Raw genomic sequence first — 20,651 nt, 5'->3', positions numbered from 1 at the left:
TATAATAATGTCCCACTGGCTGATACGGCCGGGTACTCGATTTCCATGTTATATCAGTAGTCCAAAGCAGTCATTTCCCTCCTTTTCATCCTTTTTTTTCATCCAACGTCATAATGTCCCTCTTGATGTTGTCCCTTCTCAACTTTATAAAGTGAACATCGACATCCACAAGACATACTGCTCACGATTCATATATCATAGCCCCTGAGTCATACAGCCCACAAGCTAGACACTTCAAAACGAACGAGGCCCACAAACTCGACTTTAACCCGTTCCATACTGAATTCTCAAATCTCCATAGACTTAATACACAGGCCACTAGGTTCAAATTGACCCTCGAGCTAGTATGTGGTCCAGTGAAAAAAGGCTAATGTTTAATTTTCTTTATGTTTTCTTTATGTTATCATTTTCCATGAGTAACGCCATGATCCGTAGAAGTCTTCTAGAGCTCATCCAGCGGTCTTGATGACCAAAATGCATCTATGGTGGCATGCACTGAAACTTTGAAATCTTTTGAATGGATTGTCCGATTTACCTCAAACTTTCACTGATGGTTTATACTAATGATATTGCTGCATTCACTCATAATATGTAGTAGGCGTAGGCCTATATACATGTACTATAGTAATTGGTTTTATTTCTTCTTAAAGGGGAAATCCAGTCCAAATATAAGTTAGTCTGATAGCAAAGAGTAAAATATTACGAGTTCAACGGTATAATTAATTTTGATAGAAATCGGATGAAAAATAAGGAAGTTTTGACTATTTTGAAGTTTCGCTATCTTTTTTTTTTTTTGGGGGGGGGGGGTACAGTTCTTGTACAGTCAATATGACTACGCAAATGACAAAGTGATTTAACCAGAATATAGCATCATGTTTCAGACTTCAATGAAGAAAAACATTGAAATTCCGTCATTTTTTGTACACAATCAATAGAAAATAATTGTGAGGGTAGTATGACATGGTTAGCTCACTCATTTGCATAATATCCGATGTACAAGAACTGTTTTGCAGCAATTAGCAAAACTTCAAAACGTCATAACTCCATTATTATTCTCCGATTTCAGTCAAAGTTTTACCGCTGAACTCGTAAGATTTTACTCTTTTTTTATCAGACTAACTTTTATTTGGATTTTGAATTTCCGGTTTAATCCGTCCTTCTACACTGTGCATACACCGGCCGACAGATGGCGCACACTCCCTTGTGTTTTGTCCGGCCGTCGGTGTGACGTAATGTTTTGGTCTTGCTTCTTCGCCGGCGCCGAACCTGATATGATGTGGGGGATCTCTCTCTGAAAAAGTTTGTCGAGTGTAGGATACCCTGATTGAGCCCTAGCCCATCTCCATACTCTTCACGATGTGGAGAAATTTAACGCAAATTGAGAAAGGGGTCCGGCGACTACATAATATTTCAGGAATTTCAAGAAGCAAAAGCTCGGGCGTTTTACCTTCAAAGTCTCAAGCAGCAACGACAACTACAGCGGATGGCGACTCTCTTTCGCAGTCGGACCACTCCCGACCACGATCCCCACCGTTCAGAAGAGCTCAGCGAGGAAGTTTTTACCAGGAGAAACCACGCACTGGAAATGTGTATTTAGAAGACGCGCCTTTGCAAGCGTATTTGCAAAGATATATGCCATCTGCAGTAAGTATGAGTGAATGCCTTTCAAAAACGATCCCTCATTTAGGGTCCTATCATATTCGTTTATTGCCCAGAGTTCATGACTTACCACGTACATGTCATTGACATTAGTCATTACGGTCATTACCATAATTACATGACCAACATCAATTTGGCCTACCACAACATGTAGGTCTATGTAACAATACACGTACCGGTACTGTAGTGTCTAGTACTTGTAGTAGTGTAGATGTTGGTGTCTACACTTAACTGTTTAATCATTGAACTATCAAACTCCTTTAATTGGGTGAAATTCTCCAGAATGAGAAGTGATTAAATGATACATGAAATGTTTGTATCATTTTGCTTTTTTTTTTTTTCATTACAAAGGGTCAATAAGTACTTAATCGTACTGGATGGTGTATCATGCTGCAAGAGAATGCTCTGAGATACAATTTCCATGAACAATACATGTAAGTTTTATGTGTGATTTTAAGTATTTGTTGGAAAACACCTGGCTGCCAAATGGCTATCTTCAAAACTTAAGTGGAGGAACATCTGTCTGCCTGCAGATGAATGATGAGCTAGCTTTCAAATTTGCCAGACCATTCTGGTTCTCAACATTTATTTGATTTTGTTTACTGCATGATTCATACCCACACATTTCAAGCACATCATTGAATGAGCTGGTACAGCTAAAGTACCATTTTACACAAGTGGGCAGCAGATATGAAAATTGTGCATTGTGCAGTTTGATTTTACACTCCGCAAAGACACTCACAAACTTGTCATATCACTCAATCAGGTCCTTGGTCCTATTGTTGATGATCTGGAACGATTTGGGCAGAGGGTCTGCGATGAGATCACCGACCTTGGTCACGAGTGCGAGCGGAGTCAGCCGTACGTGAGGCATTTCGATGCCTGGGGCAATCGCATTGATGACATCATCACGTGTGAGGCATGGAAAAAGCAGAAGGTTATCTCAGCTGAGGAAGGGATTGTCGCCATTCCATACGAGAGAAACTTTGGTCCATGGAGGTAAACATTTTGACCAATTGCAAAATAAAATATTCATCATCAGTTGAATTCCATTACTAGTTCCCCAAATACTTTGATAGAACACTCTTCACAGGCACAGCCAACATTACATAGATACATGTATGTGGTATAATGTAGATCATGTTTTAGTTTTGTTATAGAATTTGTTTGTTTTGTTTTATTGTTGTTCTTATAGTTACATGTTTTAATCTCGGACAAATCAACATCAGTAGCTGGTGTAAATGTGTGTTATCATTAACCTGTAAGTATGATCAGTGCTGGAGTGTGGTCATCCTGAGATATCAGCTGTATCAGAACATGCTGCAATTACAATGTAGAATACATTTATAAGGGAAGGCAAACCCAAAGAGCAATATGAATTGAGTGAAAGCAGCAACGTTAGTAGAACACATCAGTGAAAGTTTGAAGAAAATCGGACCATCGATGCAAAAGTTATGCATTTTTTAAGTTTTGGTGTTGGAACCGCTGGATGAGGAGACTACTAGAGGTTATGACGTATGAGTGGACAACAGTATAAAGAAAGTATAAAGAAAATTCCACAAAAATTCATTTTTCATGAAAACTACAAATCCATCAACTTGATACTGACATATGTTAAGGGTAGCAATTATTCCCCCTGCTTTCTGAAAGCGGTTTGTCAAGTGCTCTTTCATTATGCTAGAAAAGTGAATTTTTGTTGAATTTCCTTTATATTTTCTTTGTAATTTTGTCCACTCATATGTCATAACCTCTAGTAGTCTCCTCATCCAGTGGTTCCAACACCAAAACTTTAAAAATTCATAACTTTCGCATCGATTGTCCGATTTTCCTAAAACTTTCACTAATATGTTCAACTGATGTTGCTGCTTTCACTCATTAAATGTCCATTTTCGACATATTCAAGTACATGTACTATTGCATTTAACTGTGTTTCGTACCAAGACAATGGGGGATTTGGGAAGTGCTTGTACCAATAGATATCAGCCCCAGCTATTATATAACCTTCCTAGTGCATATCATAATCAAACCTAATTGTTTGTGTAGAACGTTAGCAAAAATAAGAACAACTAAGTACTGTATAACAACCAGCAAAATAAAATATTTTCAGATGTTAAGTTGTCTGAGATGAGATGGCAATACAGTGTATGTGTTGGGGGTGTTTTTGTGGGGAAAGTGGGGGTAGCACCATTGCAGTGACTCCCATGTGCCTGTATGCAATTCAGTCTGAAAGAGAGATAAAAATTAATGCACCTATTTTTCTCTTTGATTACAAAAAGAAGGCAACATAGGAGAGCTCATAACATTGATGTGACCCTGCAAGCATTTAGCACTGAACACTGATCATCCAGTCCGTTTTCTTCCGCAGTCGTCTATACCAGGCAGCCAAGATCATCCTCTATTCCCCCTCATCAGGCCTCTACTCCTGCCCCCTGGCCATGACGGATGGTGCTGCAAAAGTCTTCAAGAAGGTGACAGTACTGTTGCTAAAATTTATTTAAAGTCACAGTTACCTTTATAATCATACTGTATTAAACTGCTGAAGGATAACTTTTCATGTAGTTTTGATTTGCCGTGCACACTTGCTTGCAGCGGTTGGAACCTGAACTATGCAGATATCAAGATAAATCTATAGATCTATCAAGATAAAATAAAAATATAAAAAATAATTCTGTGAGATCAATTAATCATGATGTGGTCCTGGTTATATTGTCTAGAGTGTCCCCTTTTTGATGATTCTTTGGGGGATGTCTTTTTTTTTTACTTCTGTTGTTGTTGTGTTTTCAAAGTGCGTTCAGTCCCGAATAGTGCTAGCAGCATATTTTTAGCCATTTCAAGATCTCCATTGATATGTCCTGTACCATATACTTTCTGTGTTAGTGCAATTTGAACAAGATAAATGGTCCAGGGAGGCAAAATTATCTCATGAATTTTCTCTATGCCCATGGTAGTGGTCAGGAGCACCAATTTTTTTTTTGTAAATGCAAATTAAGGGCCTTACTTGTAATAGTACTTGCACATAACATTTGCATGAGGAGTTGGAGGCATCCCAGTCAAGTGCACATTGCATTGCAATTCCTTAAAGGGAATGCTAGCCCAAAGAGCAATGTGGATTGAGTGCATCGATTGTCTGATTTTCCTCAAACTTTCACTGATGTGTTCTACGTATATTGCTGCTTTAACTCAATCCACATTGCTCTGTGGGTTTGCGTCCCCGTTAAGTTTTTGGTTTTTGATGTGTTTTTTTTTTTTCTGTTAGGGAGATATGTTTTGTTTTGGGGTTTTTTTTTTACTCTTTTAGAATTAGTATTAATCCTTTTGTGTTAGCATGAATTATTGATAAATTTGATTTTTAATTTGTTTTATCTGTTTGTTTTTTTTAATGCAGGATGATGCACTCTCAGAGCTTATGGGTGGGGCATTTTCCCACCTGACTACAAGGGACCCACAACATTTCTGGACATCAGGACAGTGGATGACAGAGAGACGGGGTGGATCAGATGTAGGTGAGTACCTAAAGTAGGAAAACTCTCTCATGGTATACCTAAAGGGATTGTATAGTTTTAATCGAAACCTAACTTAAGGTTTCTTACATTTTGGGGTTAGATAATGAGAAGCCTCTTATGAAATATGAAAAAGCATGTACTTCCAAGAGGAATTCAACGTTTATGTGATAAAAATTGGTGTTGAGATGGCTGAGATATCAAAAACAGGGCGATCCTATCAAAAGACGGGACCCAACTTTTATATCATCATTGCCTTGTTTACTTCGTTTTTGGATGTCTCTGCCATTTCAAAACCGATTTTTATCTAATAAACTTTGAATTCCTCTTAGATTGGTATGCTTTTAATACTATTTCATAAGTGGTTTCTTGGTATCTCTCAAAAAGTTAAAAGCCCAATCCTCATCTCCATCAATACTATACTGTCCCAATAACATCAATACCTTGAGGAAAATGAAATCAGTGGACATTGCAGAATGATAGAATCATGCAAAAGAATGATATCAGGGGCAACCATGCAAATGAGATGACACTATGAACTCATCATCCCATAATGTGCCATTCTTTGTTAAGAAAATATCAAAAACTCTCAAAATACTGTTCATAGTCAATAATTTAGCAATGACAACCTCTTCCTCATAACAGTACAATATTCCACCGGACAAAAAGTATTTCAAAGGGGCTTTAACAATATATTTGCTCATGAGTGCATCACAAAAAGACACAAAGACTCACAGGAGTCAGTACAGAAGTCAATTTCCCAGGTCATAGAATGCAACTCTTTTTTGTTTTTAGTTCCAGTGTTTTTAAAGAAGTTCTTTTGTCTAAATATGTAGTTTAGACACTTGAAAAGAAGTGAAAGTAGTGTTGGGTTGTTGGTGTTTGTTGACAGTTTTTGTAGGCTCATGTTTCCTAAAGTCTGACATTGTTTTAGAGTCTCTGGTCATGAAGAAAAGGAAATGTTCGTGACTAGATCACAAAGAGTCAATACACTCTGTAAAAGCTTTGATTCTATAGAGTTATCATGAGTAGCGTGTGTTGAGGAGTGTGTCAAGTTTCAGGACTTTTGAAAAGAAAGAAGAGTAGCTGCACTTTCAGATCTGACCTTACCATGGAAAGATCGCTTTTGTCTACTTCTTGTTTGTTTTCTGATTTAAAGGTCACAAAGGGTAAAGTCACTTCAACAGTGTGGTAGACATTTTTGAAAAGTCAGATGTAAGATATATGAAACCAATAAAGCATTTAAATTTCATGTCTCATTTTTTCCTCTACAAAGATTGTGCTGGGATTGCGTAAAAGCATAGGCCCCTTTTGACTCTATTTTTACCCCACTGGCTTGCCACTATTTGATAAGCAGTTTTCAGCAGCTTCTCATTTTAAGTCATGAAGTCATACTTGTACGTTTTAAAATCCTTGCCTTGTGTTCCATATTAATATTATTTGTTGCGGAAACAAAAATTGAACAGCAGGAGGGACGGAGACACTAGCCTACCCACAAGTGGATGGTACATTCCATCTCCATGGCTACAAGTGGTTCTCATCAGCAACTGACTGTGATATGACATTGGCCCTAGCCAGAATTGTTGACGAGAATGGCCAGTATCAGGAGGTTTGTGGACACTTTCATCTTTATCAAGAAATATTGTTTTCAGCATTGTGTCTTTTTTGTCTGCTTGTTTGTTTGTTTTTCTGTCTTTCTTTGGGGGATGTTTGTTTCAGGGTTGGGTTTCTGTAGTGGGGGCATTCATTTTTCTATCATAATGCAAAACAGCTTCACTTACCTTTGGAAAACAGGCAAAATTGCATAACCATTAAAATTTGTCAGCATCAAGAAGAGGGAATGTGCACTTTTTAGGAAAATGACATTTTGTGGAATTCTCTGTATTTTTTCTATTATCTCATTTTCCATGTGTGACATCACAAACTGTAGCAGTCTTTTCATCCAGCGATTGCAGTGCCAAAACTATGAAAATTCATAACTTTTGAACGGCTTGTGTTATTTTCCTCAAACTTTCATTCAAATGTGTTCTACTTATATTACTGCATTTACTCAATCTTTATATTTGGATGTCATTTTTTTTTTTTTAAGTAGGAGGTACCTGTATGTACACAGTAAAATGTTTATTTAGCAAAGAAAATTCAACGTGCCTTTATTCAGAATGTTGCAATTCTGCATTATGTATTGACAATATGTATGCTGAACTGTGAATCCTTCAAAATGAACTGATTGTACTCTTTGATGACACGATATTATTTTGCTCCTGAAACAATTGCTCCATTTTAATTTTCTCTAAGGACTTCAAGTTAGGGTTAGGGTTTTAGGTTTAGGTTGATATGGGGATTAGGATTAGGGCTTGGGTTATGTGTGTGGGTAGGTCTTATATTTGGCTTACCATACAGCTATTTCATGGAGCAATCGTCGGAGGAGCAAATATCACAGAACCATACTCTTTACATAGTCTAGTAAATGGGAAACTTACAATGTACCAGCTGTCATTGTGCAATCCATGTTCTGTGCTAACACTGCAGGGAACCAGAGGACTGTCCCTCTTCTACCTAGAGACAAGGACTCCGGAGGGCGCACTGAATGGCATCGAGGTGCAGACAATGAAGAACAAGCTCGGCACCAGGCAGCTGCCGACAGCAGAGTTGCTTCTGGATGGTACAGTGGCCCACTTGGTGAGACACAGGGTGTATTTAGCCCTACACTTTGGGAATCAAAGAAAACTGTCAATCACTGCGCCTTGTGATTCCAGTCTGAAAAATATCGCACCTACTAGAAATTTAGACATGTATAGTGATTACCTTTTTCATAGCATCAAGTGCTCTCTCTGACTGACAATTACACTTGTAGCAAGTATATACTTAGCATTCCATGCCATCTATGGGGTAGCTTGATTTCCAAAAGTAAAGGGTGTAGTATTGCAAAGAGTTGATTATTCCTCATTGATCTGCAGTAGCCTTGATACCTATTCAGAGAGAACAATGTGATGTAATAACTTACTTGCTTCTTGCTAAATTTACTGGTCACTACTTTGTCTTGAAACTCCAAGTTAAAGGTCCTGATTACCTTTGGGAACAGTGATTTGAAAAAAAAAAAAATGTTCAAGATATTACATTTGATGCATATGTACACACGTAGGTCTGTAGTATCACAAAACATCCTACTACATACAATTTTCACAATAAAGCCTGGCTAGAATATAAGGAGGTATCAGTATTTTTCTCAATAAACCATAACTTCAGATGGTTTAGTCTGGAAACATTTTTATTATAACTATTGTTCACATTTTGTGTATTCAACAATACTTAACATCGATTATACTGGTTCAAATTTTTACAGTGGCTGTTTTTATCCCTAACTCACATTTTAGGACTATTTTAAAGCACTAATGCTAAGTTTTTGTTTCTTCCAAAATGGTAAATTATGCATTGAAGGTGTGACTGATATTGTCTTGAGCTATGTGCACTAGTTCATCATAGTTTCATCTGAGTCCCATTTCATAAACTTGTCATCAGTGACAACTGCCACATTTCTGTGACAAATTTGCTCTTAGCTAGTCAGATGCAAGGATTTCAGTAGCTTATAACAACTATGACAACTTGTCACTGATAACAAGTTTTATGAAACGGGACCCAGGTCTGTGCTTCTCATCATATAATATATTGTTGTTGTTGTTGTTGTTGTTGTTGTTGTTGTTGTTGTTGTTTTGCTATACTTTGTCAAAGCCCTAGTGTACAATGTACAGTTGTATTATACCTGAGCTGTATGCTCATGGTCAGTCACATTGAGATTATCTCATCAAAATGATGTCAGCGAAATGACCCTTTTCTTTAATACAGGTGTCTGTTCCCGGTCAAGGCGTGGCCTCCATTGCCCCCATGCTGACCATCACTCGCTACCACAACGCTGCATCAGCAGTCGCTGCAATGAGGAGGTATTGCACAAACTGCAATTTTTTTTACCTTGATGATGAAACAGCATTTATGTAGCACCATTTATCTGTAGAAACATTCAAAGGCGCCCAAAGGCGTCCTGGCAGAGACGAGAGTTTTCTTTATTCGTTGGACTCGTACTGATGGTTGACAGATATTTATACTCATGTCCGTTTCAGTGTGGTTTATCAGATGGATAGTTCAGTTTTTAGAAGATCAATGATGATAACGATGATAATCATAATATATGATAACAATAATTATCATAGCATTAATAGTAGTTATGAAATTTTGAGAAGATAGTTACAGCTGTATACATGGACAAATTTGGGGATATAGGGAATTTGTAGAAATCCTGACTATACATGATTTCTCTGTAGTAAGCAAGTTCATAGTGTACAAAGAATGTCAGATTTCCTTAGTTTTGTTTAACCCATGGTATGCCCATTCTCATTTCATCTCCTCAATCAGGGAGCCATTTTCACTTTACTAAATTACGACAGTATGGATGCTTATAAGTTCCCAGAAAAGACAAGAAAATTTCTTGCCCCCTCGATCTTCCCTGCCTTTTAGACTTCAAGATGTCAGAGATGACGACCAAGATCTTGTTCATCAACTTTTCAAGTCCAAGAAGGGAATAGAGGTGGGATCGGAGATCTCGTCCTTTCAAGTTCTCAAGCACAAGGAGGCGAGAAGACGAGATATGACTGTTAGATCCCGTCTTCTCGCCTCGAATATGAGAAGTGAAGATGATACAATCCCACAACTGGCCGTCTTGTCTTCTTGGACCTGAGATGTCAAATACATGGGATGTTGAGAAGAGGGGATATTGGATCTTCCCTTCTTGTCTTCTCTGTGCACAATTTTGTGCAAAGATGAAATGATGATGACATTGGGTATGAAGGGATTTAAACAAGTGGAATGTTATTTTTGCTTTTCAGGATTGTTCACTATGCGAGGGACTATGCCTTCAGGAGGAAGGCTTTTGGAAAGCTGATAGTAGACTGGCCTCTGCACGTCCAGACACTCAGCAGGATGGAGGTGAGGACGAAAACCAAACTTAACAAAACAGAGAAATACAAACAAAATTAGTCATTCATCAGCCTGCCATATGGCTTGGCTTTCTATGCTACCTCTCCTCTATCATTTTTTTTCACCCTCCTCTTTCTGTTATCATTCCTCCTCCATTTTTCTTCCATCTCCCTTAGTTTTCTCCTTCCTTTTTCTATTGTCTTTTCCTTTCGTCTTTCTTTCCTTTTTCATTTCATCATGTATTGTGGATTTGTCTGTATACTTATGAATGCAGCTTAAGTAATAAGTAATAATAATGTGCTTTACTTTGTAAATAGGTGGCATCACTGATGTTCATCAATGGACTGAAATCATATGATTAGTAACCATTTGCTAATGCTTTATTTCCTGAGCCAAACAGCGTTGCCACTTGCTGTAAATGAAGTATCAAGTACTGTAAAAATGGAATTTTTCGCACAACTCGCGACTTGAAACTCATGCAAAAATAACAGTGCACCAGTTTTTTACTTGTTATGTGTTACAATCAAAGTTAAGAACAGGCGAAATTCACCTTACATGACTGACTGGAAACTTGATCAATTTGATAATAGAAATAGAGTACCAAAGGGTGATGTCGTAGACATTCATCACCATGGAAACTGGTTCTAAGCAGCCTCACCAGTTGGCCAAAATATTGTATACTGTGAACGCTTTTGTTGCTCACGATGCTTTCACATGGGTCCAACCCAAGCTGTACCAAAGACTGTGACATCATCACTTCAGTCCTCTATACAGTGCACCCCCAATGAACTATAGAAAGATAGATGGAGTGCTCACATCACATGACTTCTCTATAGGTGGAGACACGAGGAGCCATGGCCTTCCTCCTGGATGCTGCACACCTCCTTGGGAAGGAGGAGGCAGGAGAGGCCACGGAGGATGACCTCAATCTCCTGCGACTCCTGGTTCCTATCCTCAAGCTCTACACTGGCAAACAGGTGAGCATGTTTCTAATGTGTGTTTGGGGGGGGGGGGGAGTGAGTGCTGTGTGTTCTATAACTCTGCTATATTATCAAACAAGTGACTCAAAGTCAAGCAAATAATCTATCCATCTTCCCCTATGTGGTGCATATTATGTGAATACATAGAAAGGTGATTTCATTCAAACTTCAGACACATTTGATTTGTTGTGTTCTGTGTGTGATATGCAAGAGCATTTGTAGTGAAGGAACTGCATATTTGTGCAATGCAGTGTTAGTTTCATACTTATCTCTTTTTGTTTACATGCATCATTTCTTCGTCATGGAATTGAGATGAATGGTATCAATAAATATCCCTAGAATATAGGTGAAAGTGTGTGTGTGTGTGTGTACATGTGTGAGTTCTTGTATCATTCTATTTTAGCTTTATGAATTTGGGTATTTGCTCACAAAGGTCTACCAACTAATACACTTGCTGCAACCACTTGCTGCAAGGTATTCTGTACATTATCTGTAGTGTATGGGTGATGTCTTGTTGCATTAACAGCAGTGAATGTATCTTTGACAGGAGGCTAAGATACAAATGTCCACATCAAGAGATAAATCACGCAACATACTGACTGTCAGACATAGATTTGACAAACACATACCACAAGAGACTGCTGTCACTAAGTATACCGGAGTTGTAATATGCAGCTGTGCCAGTCTGCTGCTTAATTCACATACAAAAAATTGTGTCTGCATCATGATATACTGAGACTTTGCATTTTTATTGATCTCTTTGAAATGGGTACGAGAAATACTCATACTGTAATTCAATGATTGTGCTCAATTTTCTGTTTCAAGTTTTCCAGCCAATTTTACTCATAAACTTGACTCATTTGAGGCATGTGTAAAAGGTGTCATCGAATATCATGTAAGGTATGAATGTAACTGATTGTGAAGGCATTGCAAGCAATTGCATCCAACTTCTGACTGCACATCAATGAAAACCTCCACCCTGTCTCGCTGCATCCCTCCACAGGCTGTGAGTACTGTGTCTGAGGGGCTGGAGAGCATCGGTGGACAGGGATACATTGAAGACACTGGCTTCCCTGTCATGCTGAGGGATGCACAGGTGAGAACCGCTGTTACCATCATCATCATCATCATTATGGCTTAACAATACGTAAATTGATGTTACTGCTGTTACAGAGAAAACCCGTTATAACAACTGGCACATTTTTGGCACAATTTTTCATGATTGTATTTCACAGGCCTCTTTTTTTAGTACCTTAACAATGAGGTACCAGTCATAACTGAATAAAATAGGCAGTCATGTTGACTTTGTTACAACTCGGTTTCCTATATAGTAGTAGAAGTTATAGCAACAGCAGCAGCAGCATGGCAGTGATAACATAATTATGCCTTGTCGATTCTTGCTTGCTGTGCTTCTATGTCAAGCAGCAAAACAATTTTCCTAGGTTGCTAGGCCAACCAGGATGGACAAAGCCAATTTCTTACTATTTTGCAATACAATTCAACAATGTCTCGTCTACTCTATTGCTTGATCTGACTCTACAGTTTAAAGGGGAAGTAGATAGCATAACAGGTTGATTTAGATGTGATTGACCTCTAACCTCCTCAGGTCCTCAGCATCTGGGAAGGCACAACAAACATTCTGTCACTGGACGTCCTACGATCAATCATGAAGAGCCGCGGTCAAACGATGAGTACCTTCTTCGGCCAGGTCCAGACTCGCCTGGCGCCGTTCCTCCAGGCCTCTAACCAGGACATCCAAGAAACGGCCCAGCTCATTGGCCAAGCCTGCAACAGCCTGCAGAGCTTCGTGGTGGCATCGACCAATCAGGACCCAGCTTACCTGGAGATGGCTGCCAGGGATTTTGCCTACAGCATAGGCAGGACCTACATCGGTCTGTTGCTGCTGGAGCACGCTGGATGGAAGCATGCCACGGAGGAAGATGTGTCTGTAGCAAAGAGGTACAGTATTCCTTTTGTCAACATTTCAGTGCATTCATAGTATTAGAAATTGGCATCAGCTTTCAGAGCTCAATAACATGATTCAATGTATGCATGTATTTTAACATCAGCTATATGAATTTATGTATTTATTGATGTATGGCATCTGCTGGTGCCATGCTTGTTCATATGCAGGACACTTCCTTGGTACTGCATTGCATTTTATGTTTGTATTTTTTATTGGTGTAGATAAGCTTAAATTAGTTAAAAACAAGAAAGAGAGAACAAAGAATGGTAGACAGTGATGATGGGAAATAAATTATGATGAAAGCATAGTAACAGGGAGGAAGTCTTTGTTTTGGTGAACAGAGAAAAGGGGGGGCTGGATATAAATGGGGATATTTTGTACGGAGAGATTGAGAGCACCTTTGAAGTATTTCTAGGATAAGTAGAATGGGAGAACAGTACGGTATATTTGTCCTACACCAAGCAACCTTCCACCAAGCAACTCTCTACCAAGAGTTTTTTTTTTTCAATTTTATCTGTGGTTTCCACAATTCAGATGGTGTAGCCAAGACCTGTGTCCAGTCTCCAGCCAGGCCCAGCGGGGAGCCTATTCCATAGACTCCAGCTCGCTGGACTACCGCATCGTCATGGATGGCTACCAACAGAAGGGCTGAGGAAAATGCTTCCCATATCACGGCTCTGTCGAGTGTGATTCTACCAGCCAACAAGGAGGGATTCAATCCACTTTGCAGCCCATGCTGTGCTCTACTTGCCCATTAGTGCATCACGTGGCTTGGCTTTCTTTGCTACCTCTCGTCTCCTTCTCTCCTCTTTCACTCTCCTCTTTCTGGTATCATTCCTCCTCCATGTTTCTTCCATCTCCCTTTGCTCCTTTCCATTTCTATTGTCTTTCCCTTTTGTCTTCCTTTTCCTTCACAGGACATGTATTCCGGATTGTCTGTGTACATATGAATGCAGCTGAAGTTATAAGTAATATGCGCTTTGCAAGAACAGGTGGCATCACTGATGTGAAATGCCTGTTCATTAATGGACTGAAATCATATAATTAGAAATCATTTGCTATGCTTTTTTTCCTGAGCCATGCAGTTCTACAACTCGATGTAAGTGGAGGATAAAGAACTGTAGAATGTAGAAATTTTCTCAGGATAAAAATGTTCATACATTTCACATGACAAGCAACAAACATGAAAACAAAAGCATGTCAGTTTTATTGCTTGTTTGTATTATAGGTGTAATATCATTTTACATTTTCGGTTCAAGGTTAGCATATTATAGGGGTATAACTGTAATGTTATTTGTGTTTTTTCACGTTCGCTTGTACTGTAGCAAAAGTAAATTTGCTGTCATAAAGCATATCAGTTGCTGTACCTTTTACTGTATTAATTGTGGCCAAAACCCTTAACCACCATGGCAGTGGTTAGCTGTTTGAAGTGCTTGCCATATCATCTAGACCATCTGCAAAGTTTTAAAAAAAACAAAAAATGGCAAAAGCCATCTTACCCAGCCGAGCTCCAAAAATAAATCACATGAAAATTCTGTTTATAAATCTTCTTTTGTCACCAGGTAGTGCAGTACTGGTACATAGGAAATGGTCTGTCAAACTTGAACCTCCAAGTTTTAGGTTTAATAGGGACTGAAGTGAATGCCAGTGAAAGAGTGTGGCAAGTAACAGCTGAGTACAATTTAGCACTTGCTTACCGTTCATAATGCAACTGTAGATGTGTTTTTTTATGGTGTGAATGGCTTGATTGGAGTGCCAGGCCATTCTGACAGTACGTGATGACTGGCCTGACAAGAATCTCTGAGATGAAGCTAGATGAGTCAGTGTGGAAGTGTGTGTTTAGAACTTAAATTTGCTGAAGTTTCAGGTGAGAAAGAAAGGACTTGGAGAACTTTGACTACAATGTATACTTCCTTACATTTCTTCATGAACAATTTGTGAATAGGCTCATAGTATGGCAAGAATTTATATGGGATTGATGGATGACGACATTCCCGAGGGTTTTGAGGCCAGGGGATCATCACATTTTTCTGCTGTCGTTTTTCTTCTTCTTGCATATGAGACCTACTGCCCCACTGTTTCACTAAGCTGCTGAAACCAGTCCCCCTGTGTCACATCTTGGGTTGATCTGGCGTGAATGTCCATCTAACTTTGATGTACAGGCAAACCCCATTATTACAAATACGAACATAATACTTCATTATTCCAAAAACATTTTCCAGGGTAGTGACTTTTTACCTTGCATGTCTGCAGCACAACTTAATCGATCTAGCAAGTTCATTTCAGAAGCACATAAAGAGATTTCAAAGGGACAGGAGGATTTTATGAGTAGAATAGGTATCACGTTCCTTTTTGTAGTTACAACAAAATTTAAAGAATGGGGGTAAGTGATCAACTTCCCAATACATACTTGGGGGACTCACTACGAGACGAACTTTGTGTACACATTACACATGCAAAACATGCAGTGGTGTTGCACTCGGTCATATAAAGCCCAGTTACTTGTTATGCCGCGTATGAAAAGTTTGGCATCTGTAACATGTAGTAAACAGTGTACTATGTGCCACTCTATGTACAATTTGTACATGTGTGGACTGATTGTTAGGCTATGACAAGAGGTGGCTATGAAAGGGAGGAATCTGTGGTAAGCTTGTGTTGGAAACAAATAGAACTCCCCTCCCCCATCTCTCTCTACACATACATTGTATATGACTTGCTTAACACTCAGAAACCTATGAATAAACTGAATATTCAGACTTAACCCGTTGAGGACGAGTCCCGAGTATACTTTGGCAAGTGTCTATGAGAAATGCGTGTTGTAGCAAAATCAGTCCGTCCTCTACGGGTTAATAGTCTGGTGGCTTTAATGTGAGTTTACCCATAAATATTTCTGAATTCACTTATCATATATGCTTGATATATGAGACTGAAATATGTATAAAGACAACTTTCTCACCTGCAATAGGGATTTATTTTTAGCCACTGTCTGAAGTTCTACACATTTGTACATATATGGATGTAGCAACCTACAGGTGTTCAGGGTATCTCGTTGTAACTGGAGTCCCCAAACAAATAACTGGTATACCGTGGATAATAAGGGAGAATTGGAGGTGATACAGTTGAAGATTAATGTGTGTATGTGGTGTGTATGGCTTGGTTTTGTACGGGCCTTTTTTTTTTTCTTTAATTTTGTGTTTTTTCCAGTCAGCATTGCAATAAAACCCAACATCAGCTGAGGAACGAGATAGCCAAGGACTGTAAAAAGTGTGTGTGGAGGAAAAAAAGTAGAAAAAGCAGCTAAATATAGATTACTACTTTGTATTTGTAACATAATGCCTTTATTACGAGATACAATTTAATTCCCTTGTTACATGTCAGATTGGGATAGAGATTATTGTCTGGTGTCAGTATGTTGATGCAAACTCTTATCAGAGGTTCCAGGGAAAAATGAAGATGATATTGTTGTCGTTTTTCCTCCAGACCAGAATTTTGACCAATAAATGATGACATTGATAAATTGAGCGCCGAGAAGTTTGTTTTTTTGTTATTCGCATGGTTCCATGTGCTTAAAGTTTACAGTTGTTTTCAAATGAAATTCATGTAATGTGATTTTAGGTTTAGTGTAAATGTGTATGCCCTCCATGTATTGTGATATACATGTATAGTATATATGCCTTTCCCACCTCCCTGCTTTATACACGTACATGCATTTCACAAGTTTTGTGAGTCAAATGCCGCACTTGCCCTATAGACTTGTTAAATATATTGCGTATACAGCACTATAAAGCATTGTGCCCCTGCATCACAAAACAAACAAAAAGTCGCCAGACATGAAATTTTACTTAAGAGCATATTCTGAAAGAGTAGACTTTAAGCTTTAAAATGATGTATAGCTCAAATCAAATGAACTCTCCTAACCTATCTAAATATTGGAAGAAAGCACACACTCAGTAAAAGTGTGAACTGAGAAAAGATGCTCTGAAGTAGTGTCTATTCAAGAGCTTAATCTTTACCAAGCCGTGCTGGCTGTGCGATGAATGGGACAATAAACAGGATGTTAACCACTGGAGTAACAACAACGAAGGGATTATCAGATTAAATTGAAATTGAGCATGCCTTATTAACACAGTCTGTCCATAATCAATGCCAACTTTCAAAGCAGTAGCATTATCCTGTCAAAAGTTATGAGAGTTGAAAGTGAAGACTGTGTACGAGGTCTATAAATAATGGAAAAAGGACTCTAAAGAAACACCTAATCACACCATTCTACAAAAAAAAAAAAAAAAAAATTGTTCCGAGATAAACTGCTTAAAAACACACTTTCCTGCCTGTTTTATGATTCCAGATTTTAGCATAATGGAGAGGAATACCCGTTCTATCAGAAAATATGAAAAACTCAAGATTGGCTAGGTTGACCCATTTCACCTATTTTCAGTCCTCACACAAAATCAGTGTGTGCGACTTTTTGTTCGTTTTGTGGTGCACGGTCACTTATATAAAATTGACAAAATTTTCTGCAGTATTCAGTTCAAGATTCTGCCGACAAAAATACACATGCTTTGCATCCAGACTTGTTCTTTTGTGAATCGGAGTGTATCAGAAGCTAATTGTTTCTTGGACAGAAAGTTGCAGATTAGTTGTTTTTGTGTTTGGGTTTATTGCAGTAATTACCATGTAATACAATATGTGACCGTGCACCTCAAAACGAACATAAAGTCGCACACACTGATTTTGCGCGAGGACTGAAAATAAGTGAAATGGGTCAACCTAGCCGAACTTGACTTTTTCATATTTTCTGAAAGAGCGGGTCTTCTTTTACATTATGCTAAAATTTGGTATCATAAAACGGGCAGGAAAGTGTGTGTTTTTAGCAGTTTATCTCGAGCATTTTTGGTAGAATAGTGTGATTAGGTGTGTCTTTAGAATCCCTTTTTCATTTCTGAAAAACCTTGTCCACACTCTTCACTTTCAACTCTAATAACTCTTGAAAGGATAGTGCTACTGCTTTGAAAGTTGGCATTAATTATGGACAGAATAAGTTAATGAGACATGTTTAATTTCAATTTAATTTGATGATCCCTTCATTGTTGTTACTCTGGTGGTTTACTTCCTGTTTTTTGTCCCATTCATTGCACAGCCAGCACGGTTTGGTAAAGATTAAGCGCTTGAATAGACACTGTATTGTACTTCAGAGCCTCTTTTCTCAGTTCACACTTTTCCTGAGTTTGTGCTTTCTTTCACATATTTAGATAGGTCAGGAGAGTCCATTTAATTTGAGTTATACATCATTTTAAAGCTTAAAGTCTGCTCTTTCAGATTATGGTCATAACTAAAAATTCATGTCTGGCGACTTTTTGTTTGTTTTGAGGTGCAGGGTCACATATGTAACACTCGAGTGTGTATAGTGTGAAGCAATGGAAATTTGCACCACACTACAGCTTTAAATATGCCTATATCACTGACAGAATATCCAAGTTACTGTAATATCATTAAATACATATTTGTGTAATATGTATGTGTGTGTGTGGGTGTGTGTATGTGTGTTCTAATCTGAATTGTGTCTCCCAGTTGATATACACGTAGTGATGGAGAAACATAATATAGAAATGAGTAGAGAGGTATTTTGTAAGCATCTTTTTCGGGGGGGGGGGGGGGGGGGGGGTGGTTCAGAATCATCCATAGATAACATTTGTGCAGTTGCATCCATTGCAGTAACCACTTTTATTTTCAATGATAGTGATGTGAATACATGTATATACACAATTTACATAATGTATTAAAATGAAAGTGTGACCCCATTCACACAGCTACAAGTGTATGCACATAACAATTCTTCACATTATACACAATATGTACACAAGAACTCCGCATCAACACAACCGTGAACATTTTATCAGACCTTCATGGATGAAAACTTCAGAAGACAATTTACGACATCTGTAAACCAGTTTTATCAAAGCCTTCACTTTTAGGATAATACTGGCTTTTAAACTTGTGCAAGAATTCATTACAGTCTGTCCTTAACGGTTATTTCACTTTACTTCTATCCAGTACATTTAGGATATACAGCTTAGCTCAACTGTTACCATCTTGCTTGAAAGAAGCAAATCATCCCACACTATAACATACACTGTATTATAAAATCAAAGTAATATTTGGGGGGTTCCCCATCTTTAAACACAGAACAAATAACAAGGCATACATTCTAAAGAATGTCTTAGAATAAGAGAACCAAAATCACGTGGCATGATGACTGGTATAATTTACACAGCTTACATGCACAATCAAAACAATCACACATTGTCACACTGATCGGTCTATTGTATATACTGTGTGTGCCAGGGTTATAACAGCACAACAGGGCTTTAGGTATTATCTAATGCAACAAACTATAATACACTTTATATATACATCAATATATTTCCTGTACAGTTTCTGTTTCTGGACGGAGAACTAATCGGAAGAGTGAATTGGATGATATCCAATATACAATGGTACAGTGCACTCCCGTTATAACAGACAAGTTTATAACAAAATTCCGGTTGCAACTAAGTAAAAATTCAAGCCCCAACACTATCCGCTCTCTGTTTTTTGACTGTTTATTTGTCTGCTTATAACGAAATTTCGAAATAACCAAAGAAAAACTGCCAGTCCCGAGGACTTCCGTTATAACGGGAGTCCACTGTACTCGATACACAACATTGTTATATGCTGCTAAATAATTTACATACATACATGAATACATCTATTCAATATCTGGTTTGATTGATTTTCTGTTCTGCTGTCCAGTGAGACAGCAAAGGCTAGACAAGCTTTTGCTTGGTCTTAATGAACATGAATACACATGCATGATGCACTCTTAGACCAGTACAGACATAACACTGAGGGTTATGTGAGAGACATTATGATTGTGTATTTTCCATACATTCAATCCAACTTCAGGACTGGCATGTGATGGGTTTAGATAAATGGCCTTTTACTTGGGTCTCATCAATATGTGATGTGGATTACCTGGCCAAATATGTACATGCAGATGGCATAAAATCCATCTACCGCAACATATAGGAGAATTGTTGCTGAGTACATAGTTTCAGAAAGAATATCAATGAAATTAGGAAAAAGACTACGATCCAAGTGCATGGAATGAAATTCCACTTGCTCAAATCAGAAATGCTAGGGAGAACAGGTTAAAATAATATCATATAAATCTAAACATAGATGAAGACAAAAAGAAAAAATGACAATTTGGTTAGAAATATAAAGTGAGAATGAGACAAAGTAACTTCACACAGGCCATTATTAAGGTAGATGTGTGACAGAAGATGTAACTGGTGAGAGTACACAAAAAGTGAATAATGAAAATTTATGCTGTACCAGTGAAGTTATCTTTAATTGCAATTTTATTTCTTTTTTGTCACATGAAGATGCCCCAAACAAACTAATATCATCAGTATTTGTAGAGCAACTATCATTTCAAAATGCCATCTCACGAAGTGTTTCGTATACTGATCAAACAACAACTCAAGATAAAGAATTCCCAAGGCCTTACTGTCAAACATCTAGTTCACAAATGAATTG

The 20,651-nt window shown here is 38.1% G+C and overlaps 1 protein-coding gene across 1 annotated transcript; it reads left to right on the top strand.

Annotated features, from left to right (window-relative positions):
• The first annotated feature begins 1,293 nt into the window (after positions 1-1,293).
• Positions 1,294-16,552, top strand: LOC139717861 (acyl-CoA dehydrogenase family member 11-like). The gene is made up of 12 exons (XM_071629354.1): positions 1,294-1,644; positions 2,426-2,658; positions 4,025-4,127; positions 5,045-5,162; positions 6,626-6,768; positions 7,689-7,838; positions 9,003-9,097; positions 10,037-10,136; positions 10,964-11,104; positions 12,111-12,203; positions 12,714-13,066; positions 13,608-16,552. Exons 1-12 carry the CDS (start codon positions 1,357-1,359, stop codon positions 13,723-13,725), a joined length of 1,935 nt encoding a protein of 644 aa, XP_071485455.1. The 5' UTR covers positions 1,294-1,356; the 3' UTR covers positions 13,726-16,552.
• Positions 16,553-20,651: the final 4,099 nt, after the last annotated feature.

The sequence above is a fragment of the Diadema antillarum genome, unplaced genomic scaffold (genome assembly GCF_040938485.1).
Source record: "Diadema antillarum isolate AM-2024a unplaced genomic scaffold, OU_Dant_1.0 scf00000008, whole genome shotgun sequence".
NCBI classification, from domain to species: Eukaryota; Metazoa; Echinodermata; class Echinoidea; order Diadematoida; family Diadematidae; genus Diadema; species Diadema antillarum.
This window is presented reverse-complemented; position numbering and strand designations above follow the sequence as displayed.

What these genes read in the sequence shown, in the direction of transcription:
- LOC139717861 (XM_071629354.1), top strand. Translation starts at nt 1,357, where the DNA reads ATGTGGAGAAATTTAACGCAAATTGAGAAAGGGGTCCGGCGACTACAT. An exon ending in AGAATGGCCAGTATCAGGAG is followed by an intron (nt 6,769 to 7,688) that starts GTTTGTGGACAC and finishes CTAACACTGCAG; the next exon opens with GGAACCAGAGGACTGTCCCT. An exon ending in AGACACTCAGCAGGATGGAG is followed by an intron (nt 10,137 to 10,963) that starts GTGAGGACGAAA and finishes ACTTCTCTATAG; the next exon opens with GTGGAGACACGAGGAGCCAT.